Genomic DNA, 13,423 nt, shown 5'->3' with positions numbered 1-13,423 from the left:
ACTGTTCTGCTTTTAGAGTTTTTTTTAAATATTGGTGGCCAGATTTTCATAGTTTCCTCCTTTCTGTTGAAATTGGAAAGTTAGTTTTTGCATTATAATTCATAGAATCCCCACAATCAGCATAGGTGCCATGATACAAAAAATAAATTTTCCAAGCTTTGGGTTTTGGAATGGGCTGCATACAACATTTTCATTATTTCTCTATAAAGTGTGTTAAGAAACAACAAGCATTTTCTCTTCTATTATTCTCTTCTCAAGCATGGCTAGCTAGTTCTAATCTCATTCCCCAGTGCTTTCAACCCACTTCTCTGCTGCTAAGTTGCATTGATTTCCATGGGACTTAATCGAGGGAGCCCTTATGACCTATGGGACTCAACTCGTACATTGAAATGGGAAAAGAATTTTAATTGTATGAGATGGAACTTTCGCTTAATGAAATCAATAGGAAGAAACTCAGCTCATGTTCTAACAAAACAAGCACACATTTTACAGCTTGAAAAGAGTTGAAAAAGCTCATTGTTTGGGATCGATTTTTTTCCCCTCAGTGTTGAATTTATTTGGGAAGTGAGCTTGCATGTAATTTAATTCATGTATTAAGAGGTATCTTGAAACATGTTATGCTCTTCCACTGCATAACAGCCAGAAACAATTAGCAGTGCAATGCATAATTTCTTCCCCACATAATTGACTTAGCGCACAATGTAACAGACAGATTTTGAAGTTCAGGAGAAATAGTTTGGAGGAGGCGGGGGTTGGGAATGATGGTGATGAAGACGGTTGGCCAGCTGCCAGTTAGAGAATTTGGAATAGTTATAGTATGTCTTAGTAATGGCTTAGAGGGCAATGCTCTAAAGGCTTCAGGGACTTCAAATCGCTCCAGAGTATGAAAATTGATGCCTCTGGTACCAGAGTGATAGACTAAACTGCTCGTGTTGGCACCATATTAAAGATGTGGATTGTTTATTTCTGTGTTTGGGCAGATAACTGAATTTCCTCCATGATTAGCAATTGAGCAAGCTAATTCCTCAAGAAAAGATTTTATCACATAATGTAATTTTGAACAGGGAGGAAAGTGGCCTCTCTACCTTATTTGAGCCTTTAGAAGCAGTTCGTTTCATGTTTTCCTTCTTCTCCAGCTGCTTAATTATACTGCACTGGCAACAGCACGAAACAATAGGACTGTGCTTGTCAACGTTTTACACTGCATTAGCTTTGGCACAATACTTTTTAAATTTATAGGTATGGATTATCCTACTTTAGGTGTTTTTCACTTTGAAATAATCAGTTTGTTCATATAACTAAGGAGTCTATTGAATATGCAAATGTTTGTGAATGAGGGTGGGTTGATGCGGGACAGGTTGATGTGATTAATTTTCTCAAGTTCAGAATCAATTTTGCACATATGCATGTAGTACTTAGGTTTAAAAAATGTCATTGGATTGCACTAGCAAAATCTAATTCAGTAGGGATTAACAAACAAAAACTAGCATAAGGGTATGAATGATACTAGCAAAAAATTATTGCACATCACTAGTTAACTCCATAATATATATATCTATATATATATAAGAGTGATGGAATCCTGGCACCAAGCAAAACAACAAAACTAAACATCCCCCAACCTCGAAATTTCACAACACAATCCAGCATCCATGCCTCGAGGTTGAAACCACAAAATATCATGTCACGAACCTCCACAGGGCCTAAAAACCCCCAAAAACCGGAGCTATTCAGTGCAATTTCAATGGGCCACAGCAACGCGTGGCAGGGCACAGCTAATATATATATATATAACAGTTGAGTCCCAAAAGGTCTTGTGTAATCCAGAAGAATGTTTCCAGTTTTTCTTCTAGCTATATTGCTCATTCCACCACTATATTTGTTTTCAGATGCAAATACTGTGACCGGTCTTTTAGCATATCATCTAACCTGCAGAGACATGTTCGTAACATCCACAATAAGGAGAAGCCTTTCAAATGTCATCTATGTGACAGGTGCTTTGGCCAGCAAACTAATTTAGATAGACATCTCAAAAAACATGAGAACGGCAACATGTCAGGTATGTAACTATATTCCTTTTGTATAATAAAACATTTAATCAAATTAAATTCACGAGTTCATCCAGGACCAGGAGACTATTGTTCATTTGTAGAATTATAACAACCCAGTACAGCCCAGATTTTGCATTCTAGGACAGTTGTAGGGCATTATAGAGAGAATACCATAGCTTGAACTTCATCTTCCGATTTTTAAGTAGTCAAAATGGAAATCTTCCACTATTATGCATGAAGATAGCTTGCAGCATGGGAGCCCCTGATGACACAGCGCGTTAAACCGACTTTATGATTCTAGGAAAGCACAGTTCAACGTTTTGCGAGATTTGAGCAACCCTGCCCATAGGTAATATCTAATTAATTAGGATTTTCCCCTTGCCCTACTCAACTCTTGCAGCCCGTGCACAGTATTGATAGCCAACAGAAGACATTTAGACAGAGGGAAGAGCTTTTCTGTGGCAGAAGACTCAATGTAATCCATACTTATAGGTCTCACATTGCCTACCCCTATGAGCTTAAGTATGGGATCTGTTCATGTATCCTTCTGTTCTTCTGACAGCTGAAATTGAACATTCTTTCCTGCCCATCCCCTCAGCTTTCTATGCTGCATACAAGCAAGATTTGGAGAGTTTCCTAACACTTCACAACTTGTCTTGGAAATTTGGAGGAGTCAGCAATGAGGGGCGGGGGTTTCTCCCTTTGAGTTCCATTTCATCTGACCTTTCTATCAGTGGAACACAATCAGTGGATACTGTTCAAGATGTATCCAGAATTTAGTCAGAACTCATATTCAGTTTGTTTAGAAAACAGCAAGTCCATCACCTACTAAAGCAACTTAGATAAATCATATATTAGGAATTGAAGTTATGAAACTTCATATACAACGAAATTACCAATGGAGAGAATATGTGAAAAAAATTTAAAACATGGTTTACAAAAGTGTTTTTCAAGTGTTAAGAATCTTCAGCCAGAGAAGTCCTAGACTAATAAGAATTTTCACAATTCAGGCCTTATTCAGTACGCAATTTACACATGGTTGTTTTGCACAAAAGGCAGCATTTTATGTGCAAAAAACTTGTTTCCTATGAAGAAAATTATGTTTTCTGTACAGAAAATGATGCAATTGAGGGTTCATCCTGCATAAAATGGATTCATGTGATCTGCATTGAAAGTAGTTTTTCTACATAAGAAACAGCATTTGCTTAAGGATATTATTTTCTACATAGAAAATGCTGTGTTCTGTGTAAAACAACCACATGTGAATTCTTCACAGAATCACTTCTGAATTGCAAATAGGCTTCTAAAATTGCATGATTTTTTTCTAGACTTTTTCATAGTGAGAAGAAAATTGTTAAAATTTCTAATTGCTTCCTTTGAGAAGAATTGCTTCCTTAAATAACAATGACAATAGTTCCGTATTAGATGGATTGACTGTCTAATTGGGGAGCCACCTTAGAGTCCACTCTGGGAGAAAGGCAGCATACAAATTAAATAAATAAAATATGCATGTGATTGAAAAAACATGTTTGCCTTTCCATTAAGGTACTGCTACATCTTCCCCTCACTCTGAACTCGAAAGCACAGGTGCTATCTTAGATGACAAAGAGGACTCATACTTCACAGAAATTCGTAATTTCATCGGGAATAGCAATCACAACAATTCAGAAGAAAGGTATGAGGCAACTTTTGTGATTTCATTAACTGTAGCTTCTTTCCTTCCAAAGTCTTGCTTTGCCATCTTGTTTTCCAGTAAGAACTTTTCAGAATCAAGATATAATTCCTTCAGTGGATTTAAATTGAGACATGAGCTGATTTCATTGGGTTCTGGTTACATAAAATTCTGGATTGTGCCCATTACATACAAGAACTACAGGTTTGCATTCCAATCGTAATCTCACAATCCTTAAACCAAATTAGTTCAATGCATAATATTTCATCAACCCTTCTTTTAGATTTTTTAAACAAGCAGAGAAATGACACTTAAGCCTTTTGTTGTGTTTTCTGAACTGCCAAAGCAATATAGTGGGATGGTGTGTTCACAATATCCTTTTGAAAACATAGCTTGGATCTCTTGGTGATTAGCAAAGTAAAATGTGCTGATGTTAACATATGCGGAGTAAGCAGGTCAAAAACGGTGTTCAATTCAAAGTACTAATCTGGTGTTTTGACCAGAAGTGTCCCATATATCAGCAAGTTTCAACCATTTAAACTTCAGCAGTATCAGCAATATGTGTCTGACCCCAGCACAAGGGAAGTTTACATTTCCTTCAAATTGGATGGGATGGGGATTAAAATAACTAAGACTCTTGTAGTCCTTGGCTGCCAAGTGAGCTTCTGAGTGTTAGAGCAATGCTTCCCATTCTGGGATTTGCACCATTGTTTAATTTTTGTGTGTGAGACCAAACAGCCAATTCAGGAACTAAGATCTGTAATGTACTGTTTATGTGAGAAGTTTGTCACATGTACAGGGGTCTGCAATCTGTTCAACAATACCTGAGTTTATCACTTGCAATTCCTATGAAATGACATACCAGAAAACTTTCTCATCATAAATATACTTATTAGGAGAGGAAGGAAGTCCAACATATTTCTTGAAATGAATGGTTCTCTTCATGATTAAACATGTGAAACTCCCTCTGCCAATATTATTGGAGAGGGGAGTAAATCTTTAAAAGGATAGTTGTGTCTTGAACAACAAAATTCCAAGAACTGGATCTCTTTTGAAGACACTTCCAGAATAAGCCACAGATTGTCTTACATTCTAAGAATATTAGCTGGTAAAGGGGCATTCCTAACTAATCTTATTGTACTAAATACAAATATAGAGTCCAAATTTATTTAATGCTTAGACCAGGGGTCCCCAAACTTTTTAAACAGGGGGCCAGTTCACGGTCCCTCAGACCGTTGGAGGGCCGGACTATAGTTGAAAAAAAAACCCCCTAGAAACAAATTCCTATGCACACTGCACATCTCCTATTTTGAAGTAAAAAAACAAACAAACGGGACGAAATACAGCCTCAATGTTAATCATAATCATAATAAAAATAATAAAGAGGGTTGGAAGAGACACCTTGGGCCATTCTACCTTTGTGCACCAAAAGCACAAGCAAAGCACCCCTGATAGATGGCCACCCAGTCTCAATGTTGTTAATCATCATCATCATCATCATCATACATCACACAGTCCTAAACACCGGGGAAGTGTTCAACTTGTGATTTTGTGATACAAAATCCAGCATACATATATATATCTCGTTTGCTGTGTTATGCTGTGTCTTTGTGCCAATAATAATAATAATACAGTAAAGTCTCACTTATCCAACCTTCTGGATTATCCAACACACTTTTGTAGTCAATGTTTTCAATACATCGTGATATTTTGGTGCTAAATTTGTAAATACAGTAATTATTGCAGAGCATTACTGCGTATTGAACTACTTTTTCTATCAAATTTGTTGTATAACGATGTTTTGGTGCTTAATTTGTAAAATCATAACCTAATTTGATGTTTAATGGGCTTTTCCTTAATCTCTCCTTATTATCCAACATATTTGCTTATCCAACATTCTGCTGGCCCGTTTACGTTGGATAAGTGAGACTCTACTATATTAGTAAATGAAAGAACAATACAGTATTTAAAAATAAAAACAGTTTTAACCAACATACTGTAAATCTTTCAGGATTTCAATGGGAAGTGTGGGCCTGCTTCTGGCCAATGAGATAGTCAAGTTAAGTAGGATTGTTGTTGTTGTGTGCCTTCAAGTCATTTCAGACTTTGGGCGAGCCTAAGTCTAAAACTGAGGGCGGGGGCCAGGTAAATGGCCTTGGAGGGCCGCATCCGGCCCCCGGGCCTTAGTTTGGGGGCCCCTGGCTTAGACCATAGGTCTTTCGCATGCAAGACAAACAAACAAATACACAAAAGCCAGACCATCAAATACAATATAAAACATGCTATTAAAACCCTATATAAATCATTAAAACTACTGTAATAAAAGTAAACCACTGTGCATGGTAAATATTACGCACAACAAAGCTGTGCCTTCTCAGGTTATCAACACATACAAGGTTCAAGAAGATGAATCTGTCTTTCTTGACTATGATTTTACATTAAAATAAATATAATTTTTGCACAGACATGTAGCCTAACATGCAGGTTGTGTAGTAGGCCAAATGTAGTTTAACAGATACCATTATACTTTTTCTTTTTTTCTGCTTTCCTTTTTCAAGGGCAGAAGTATCATACTGCTTTTGACTTTAACTCCTATTCATTTCAAAATTAGGCACATATTCATGAAGGCAGATGTATATATACTACATACATATTCAGATTTTGTTCTTGCTTGATTGTCATGGCTTAGACTTTTTCACATCTGGTCTCAACATGTCCTCTGATAGGAAAATATAGAAGAAAAAGGGTTGATGGGTCACCCAGTGTTACGTCTTGATGTTCAGTGTTTTAGACTACTTTTGATAGATATTTCATACTTTACAAATTACCACATATGAAAAAATGTAATTAGTAAATCTGTTTTTTTAATCATGCTTTCATTAATTTGATTTCAATCCAAGTACTTTTCACTTCAAAAAGGCTTCATCTAGCATAGTTTACAATTTGGCAGCCCCTGATTTATGGCTCATAATTTCATGTGAATGTCCAAGAAGTTTTAACAACACTTCTAGATAAAAGTTGCCAAAGATAGTCATCAACATGATAATGCCAGTTGTGTTTTCTCAGTGCAAGTCTTGTGATGTTCTTTCTAAGTCTATGGATGTTACAATCCAGTGCTTTTCAGACTATCTGGTGTCACAATTATTATTTTTCCAGTACTACACTTGATCTTAGCCAAAAGGCCGAGAAGCGATTTTTTTTTTTCAGTACAGTATTTCTAGTACTGGCAAAATGTTTTTGCCCATTGGCTACAATTGTTTCTTTCTTTTTTGGATACTTCCCAAGTACTGACAGCCACGGGCTCAGGGATAGCATCAGGGTAGTGACCACTTCTTTAAGTAACACGGGTATAGTCTTTAATGATAATGATCTATTTTCTATTTCTTTTCATTTATATAATATAAAAAAGACTAAAGATGTGTTGACAAAACAGAGGCACATGGGTTATTTTATATATGATCCAAAAGATAATTGCCTGTGGGTTTAGACTGCATAGTTTAGACAACGATGGGATATTTTCTGGTGTGGTTCCATTCTATCTAGCCAGACTGACAATTCATTGGAAAATCAATCAGATGACAAATGAAATTTCCTTGTACTGAGAAATGGATAATTTGACTCTTGGGGCTGGGTTGGGTAGGCCTGGCAGCTTCTGGTAAACTAAAGCATGTGGTTACATGTTTGAATGAAAAAGTTACAATAAAGACAGACCAATCAAAGCTTATCTCCATTTAAAATTACAGAGAATGACTCAGAAAACCAAATGGAACTATACTTTTGGCATAAAGTAATAAATGATGGCAAAGATTCACAGGATTGTTTCTCCATCACAAAGACAGCACTGTTACCAAGGTTTCTAGACTTTTTGGCCACATGGAAACATTTCATAATACGAGAAGTTGTCATGGGCTGCCATGAGGGAGGCAGTGTGGCTTATAATAAGGGGTAAATAATCTGCACAGAAGACTGCATACAGCCACAGGAAGGGCATGATTCAAGCGCACAAAATGATTATTTTAACACTAACTTTTTTCTTTTTTATGGGAAGAAAACTATTTTTCTCTTATCTCCTATTATCTGTGAAACAATAGATTCACCCTGTATCATTGCTCATAGATTTGGTTCATTTTATTCTTCTCCTTTATCTTGTCTCCCTCCCCTTCAGTGCAAGTGTATAACAATCATACTGTTCATCAGGATCCCCCACAAAGCCTGCTGCTAAATCAATTCCCCTTCTCTCCCACATACATACAACTTCCCTAGAAACTGCCATCTTGAACATGCCTGCCATCTTCATTTCCTGGGAATGTATCTGAGTCCCATGTGTAATATAGAGGCACCTGTGAGAAACAAATGTGGAAGAGAAAAATGGGATGAATCAATGGATGCCAATAAAGGCTATTTATTTATTTATATCCCACATTTCTCCCATAAGGACTTCAAAGTGCCTAAGACCTGGGTCAAAGTTCTTTCTATAAATAGCTTTGCCATAGGGTGCTAAATTTGTACTTTAACAAATTTCATGGTAGTATTAATGGTGGATATTCCATGTTATTCTCACAACCAAACTGTGAGGTAGCCTGTGTTCTTCCTATAGACTCCTTCCAGAATCCAAATATTCAATCAGCCATATTCAGGGGATGGAAATATTCAAGAGAATGAAAAAATATTCAGGAGATGGAAAGCTAAAAAGCAAATCTTCACCACTATGTGGATGAATATCTTGCGGTAGCCTCCAGTCATTCCACAAATCCTCATGTTCTCTCCAAAACCCATTTGACTTGTCATTATAAGAGATGTCATTTGACTATGTCATTGTATATAATGGACTTGAGCACTCAGAGATTTTGGTGTCTGTTGTGTGTCCTGGGACCAGGGGCTACTATATCTAATATGTGTGCATAATATTAAGACGATATTCTTCACAAGCCTGTTGGGATGTGAATTGAATTTTAGAAGAGTACTGGCAACTTTGATTATTGATTTTAATTGTAGAAGAATTATGACCCATGTGATTGTCAATGCAAAATAAAGAAAACAAATATCTGCCTTTGTGGCAGCTTATTCTGTGTTGATTTGTAAATGTATTTCTGTATTTTAAAGAATGAATGGAAGCCACTTTAAAGATGAAACGAATCTGGTAGCAAGCCAGAACTCAGACTTGTTAGAAGATGAAGAAGCAGAAGATGAAGTAATGATGGACGAGGAAGAAGAAGAAAGCGAGATAACAGGGAAGCCTATGAAAGAGCTTGCGACGAGCAGCATTTGTGAAGAAGCCACTGAAGGCACTTATGAAGAAGGAAATGCGTTGGAAATTAACTGCAAATCTTCTCCTGGCAGGTAGATCCCTCCCTTGATCATAGAGCCAAATACAGGTAGTCCCCGAGTTACAAACATCCAACTTACAAATGACTCATAGTTAAGAACAGGGGTGAGACAACAGGAAGTGAGAGACATCTACCCCTAGGAAGAGAAATTAACTCTTGGAAGAGTTGTCATGGGGTTGTCAAGATGTCTCCACTGAAGCTTTATCACCAATACTTGTTTCCACAACAAGCCACTTTTTTCAAAATTAAATTATTACAGGGACAGAAAGTGAGATGAAATCTTCTGAACAGGGGCACAAACAGCAAAACAAACACCACGGGGATGTTAACTCTTCCCTATGCTATCCAAAGCATGCCTCTATATCTATATCTGTTCTGACTTAAATTCAGCTTAAGATCAAACAAATTCAACTTAAGACCAAACCTACAGAACCTGTTTTGTTGATAACTTGGGGACTGCCTATATAGGGAAAAACAGAGGTCATGAAATTACCCAGGAATTACTTTGTCTTATATACTCTAAGTGCACAACATAGCTCTATCACCCCTCTCAAATCCATGGTATCAATAGTGATGAAGAACATATGTAGGTAGTTAATAGCGGTGCTTAGTGTGTCACTGAGTCAAATCAAAATATTATTTTATATTTGTGACATTTGTAGTTTAACTTTCCCCAAAATACTTTTTTCTTTTGCCCAGAAGCCAGGATAGATAATTCTCTGTCTTTTAAGATTGAACAAATTAGTAGGCAGCGAGGAAGAAATACACCACTATAATTTCAGTCAGGCTAGTGCCACAAACTGCATAAGTAAAAAAGAAAGGGGAAAGAAGTGTTGTTCTTGTTTTCATTATTCCCCATTGTTTCCTCCAAATTTGAAATGTGCTTCTAAAAACATATGGGTGAAAGCGCAGACTTTTGGTTAAAATGTGATGAAATTATCTATTTTTACACTAATCAACAATTACAAGGTTACAATGAGAAAGATACAGGAAGAAGAAATTAATGTAAGAACTTATTCATGTACTACATCTGACCATGTACACTTGCAAAAAGAGCGGGGGGGGGGGGGGGAGAAACAGTTGTGCAATTGAAGAATTTTCAGAAGGTGAGATCTAGCGAAAGTTAGCCATATAATAACACTAAAATAACAACAACATCAAAGTAAGAATTTCAGAGCCTTTTTTAATAAAGGGGAAAAAGAGCCCCACTTAACATTATCAGATCCACCCCCCCCCCCCCAATATGTGTTTTCAATATCACAATGTTTCAGTTACAAACATAGATTAAAAATAAAATAGTCAGTTGTCTCTTATTTCAAAGTGATCAGTATAACTATCTTGTAACTTGTTTACAGGTATAAGGAAGATGAGTTTAATAAAACTGGACTTTCTGCTTTGGACCACATAAGGCACTTCACTGACAGCCTCAAAGTGAGAAAAATAGAAGAAAATCAGTTCAGTGAAGCTGAACTGGCAACATTCAGCACTTCCCATCTGTCAGAAGACTTAAAAACACCATTGCATCGCAAATCCAAATCACAGGTAAAATCTATTCCCTTCCCCTTGGAGAATACAAACGTCACAGTCTGTCCCATAGCTAAAGTTAGAATGCTAATTCGGTTTCTTTGGCTTTTTTGGGCTGCAGAATAATCCTGAATCCGGATGAGAGCATTTCACTCTGTATTAATTTGTGTTATCTGTCTTGAGACAGAATATTGAAATAATGATATATAAATTAATAGCAGCTACTGACACAGCAGTCCAACTAATGTTGACTTGGTTGAGGGGGCCCTACTTCAGCTGGGACTAACAGTAGGATTTAGGTGATAATGTTGGGAACATCTTAATTGTCACTAAAATATCAGGAGCATTACATGGGATTGAAGGATATCTTAACAGCACTTCAACATGGCTTTCACACTGTTGGCCATTATGTTTACTTTTCACCAAAAAAGGAAAGGAGATTCCACCTGAACATTGGGAAGAACTTCGTCATTGTAAGAGCTGTTCAACAGTGATACTCACAGTCTCGAAGTGCGGTTGAGGCTCCTTTGGAGCCTTATAAACAGAGGCTGGATGGCCATCCATTAGGTGTGTGTGTGCGTGCTTTGATTGCGCTTTTCCTGGATGGCAGGGGGGTTGTACTGGATGGTCTTTGTGGTCTCTTTCTACCCTATGGATCTAGGATTTGAACTACTTTTGAGAACATGATTTGAATTCTGGCTAACAGGACACTCCTAATCAATTTAAAATTCAAAACCTCTTTGGGGGAAAATATGCTGCTGACATAGATTGGGACTATCTTTTCTGGGTCATGACAGTTGAAGGGTATGCTATCACTAGTATTGCTAGATGTCTAATTTCAACTTCTCTTTTCTTCTTTGACCTTAGGCCTATGCAATGATGCTTTCACTTTCTGACAAGGACTCTCTCCACTCTCCATCCCACAACTCCTCCAATGTATGGCACAGTATGGCAAGAGCTGCTGCCGAATCTGGTGCCATCCAATCCATTAGTCATGTATGACACCATCAAATGTAACTGGATTGGGACCAAGTCCAAACTAGCAACATGGCTCTTTGCTAGAAGACTATTTAAAAAGACTGCAGAGCAGAATGCCTTAGAAAATCTGACAGGTCACATTTAAAGTCAGGTGACCTTAAACTGAATGATTTGAAAGAAGAAGAAAAAGAAAAAAAACTATTTATTCTCAATCTTTTGTTTTGCACAGCAAAGGCAGCTGCTGACATTTTGAGGATCAATGAGACTTTGAAAATACATGGATCAAATGGACCTTGATGGGGAATATGTGTCTTCCACTCCACCTACTTTGGGAGGGATTTGTAGGTTAAGATTTGTATTGCTACACACTCATGAGCACGCCATTGAACTACAATGAAATTGTGTTTCTTTGGTTGGTTGGTTGGTTGGTTTATGTTTTCTTTTGGTTATAGAGTAATTGGCAGCAGAATTAGAAACATTTGCTGCTCTGTAGAAATCCTCTTCATTTATGCTTTATTGATTTTGAAACCATTGAAGGAAGACAACAGTTCCCTCGAATGTACATCAGCCGTTAATCTAGAACCTTAGGGCAAGGAGTATCTTGCCCTCTCCCTAACTTTTGCCTCCTGAACTGCATTGTAAAAATAAAAAAGAGAGAACCACATGAGACAATAATGTAAGACGTATGTGTATATTGTAAAAAAACCAAAAACAAAAATAGAGAGAGTTCAGCAATCCAAGGAGGTGATTCTTTCAACATATTACTTGCAAATAACCACCGTCATCAAACATACCACTATAGTTCAATGTTTCCCTGATCAATGTAATAACATTTTAATTTTAGACAATCATGTCACTGTTTTGGTTGTTTGTTTTACTTTGTTGATGTCATTCATTGTCGCTCTTATTTCTTTCTCTCTTTTTGGCGTTGTGTGTACCATGTATTTATTTTTGGCAAACAATTGTTTGTGGATTAAGTAAAAAAGCACTCTTGCTAAATGTAGCACGGTTCGTATGAAATTAATAGCACTGTTCAGTTCCCCCCATTGTTTTTCTGGGCACCCATGGACTTCAAAGGAGAAAAAAAGGGAGGCAAACTGATCTGCATATATGAGCGTGCAAACAGTGTTTGGAAAAAAATTCTTACATTCCTCTTTTACTATTGTTTATTTTTTCATGTTACTGAAACTAAATAATGAATAGAGGTGATTTAGATTTTTTTTGTAATACAGCAAAATGATTCAAATGTATAAAGCATTCTAATTTTTTCTTCATGAAAGCATGATTCTTCTGATTAAAGAAAAAGAAAACTGTACCCAATATTTTATGCTGGTTGTCTGCAAGCTTGTGTGATGTTTTGTTCATGTTAATCCTATTTGTAAAATGAAGTGTTCCAAACTTATGTTTAAAAGGAAAACCCCCAATAAATAAATAATGAACTGTATTCGGTTGTTTTAGGGGCAGGGAGGGGAGGGAATTTTGCTCTTTTGGTGAGGGACCAGATTTTATTTTCCTTTTGTTTATTATCTCATTTTGAAATAACCAGCAACTCGAGGTACTTTCTTTAAATGCTTTGTACAATGTAACTGTTATGCATTTCAGTACATTACTATGGGAGGATCAAATTAAAAAAAATAAAGGATTACAAAAATGAAGTAATTTTAATGGGTTGTTGTTTTACGATAGAATGGATTAAACTTTATTTTTCAACAGCTTTTTGGAAAATAACCACATAGCACAGGAATTATGGTAATTGCAAAAGGAAAAAAATGTGCATCCAATTTGGTCCAATAGCCCTTGAGCTGGTTATTGTTCACCCAGCATCTGTAAATATAAATTGAGCATACCTTATCAGGAATTCCAAAATCTGA

General features: G+C 36.7%; 1 protein-coding gene across 13 annotated transcripts in view; it reads left to right on the top strand.

The window, feature by feature from the left end:
* The window catches only part of mecom (MDS1 and EVI1 complex locus), a 569,027-nt gene extending 555,820 nt beyond the window's left edge, over positions 1 to 13,207 (top strand). For all 13 annotated transcript variants that reach the window (XM_008106050.3, XM_008106051.3, XM_008106049.3 and 10 more), the window contains 5 exons: positions 1,890 to 2,059; positions 3,597 to 3,726; positions 8,827 to 9,063; positions 10,406 to 10,592; positions 11,442 to 13,207. In XM_008106050.3, coding sequence (XP_008104257.1) covers positions 1,890 to 2,059; positions 3,597 to 3,726; positions 8,827 to 9,063; positions 10,406 to 10,592; positions 11,442 to 11,576 — 859 coding nt within the window. In that variant the 3' untranslated portion in view covers positions 11,577 to 13,207. The remainder of the gene's footprint in view (positions 1 to 1,889; positions 2,060 to 3,596; positions 3,727 to 8,826; positions 9,064 to 10,405; positions 10,593 to 11,441) is intronic.
* The last annotated feature ends 216 nt before the right edge of the window (positions 13,208 to 13,423 follow it).

Source organism: Anolis carolinensis, chromosome 3, assembly GCF_035594765.1.
Source record: "Anolis carolinensis isolate JA03-04 chromosome 3, rAnoCar3.1.pri, whole genome shotgun sequence".
Taxonomy (NCBI): Eukaryota; Metazoa; Chordata; class Lepidosauria; order Squamata; family Dactyloidae; genus Anolis; species Anolis carolinensis.
Note: the sequence above shows the minus strand (reverse complement) of the source record. Positions and strands in the feature narration are given on the sequence as shown.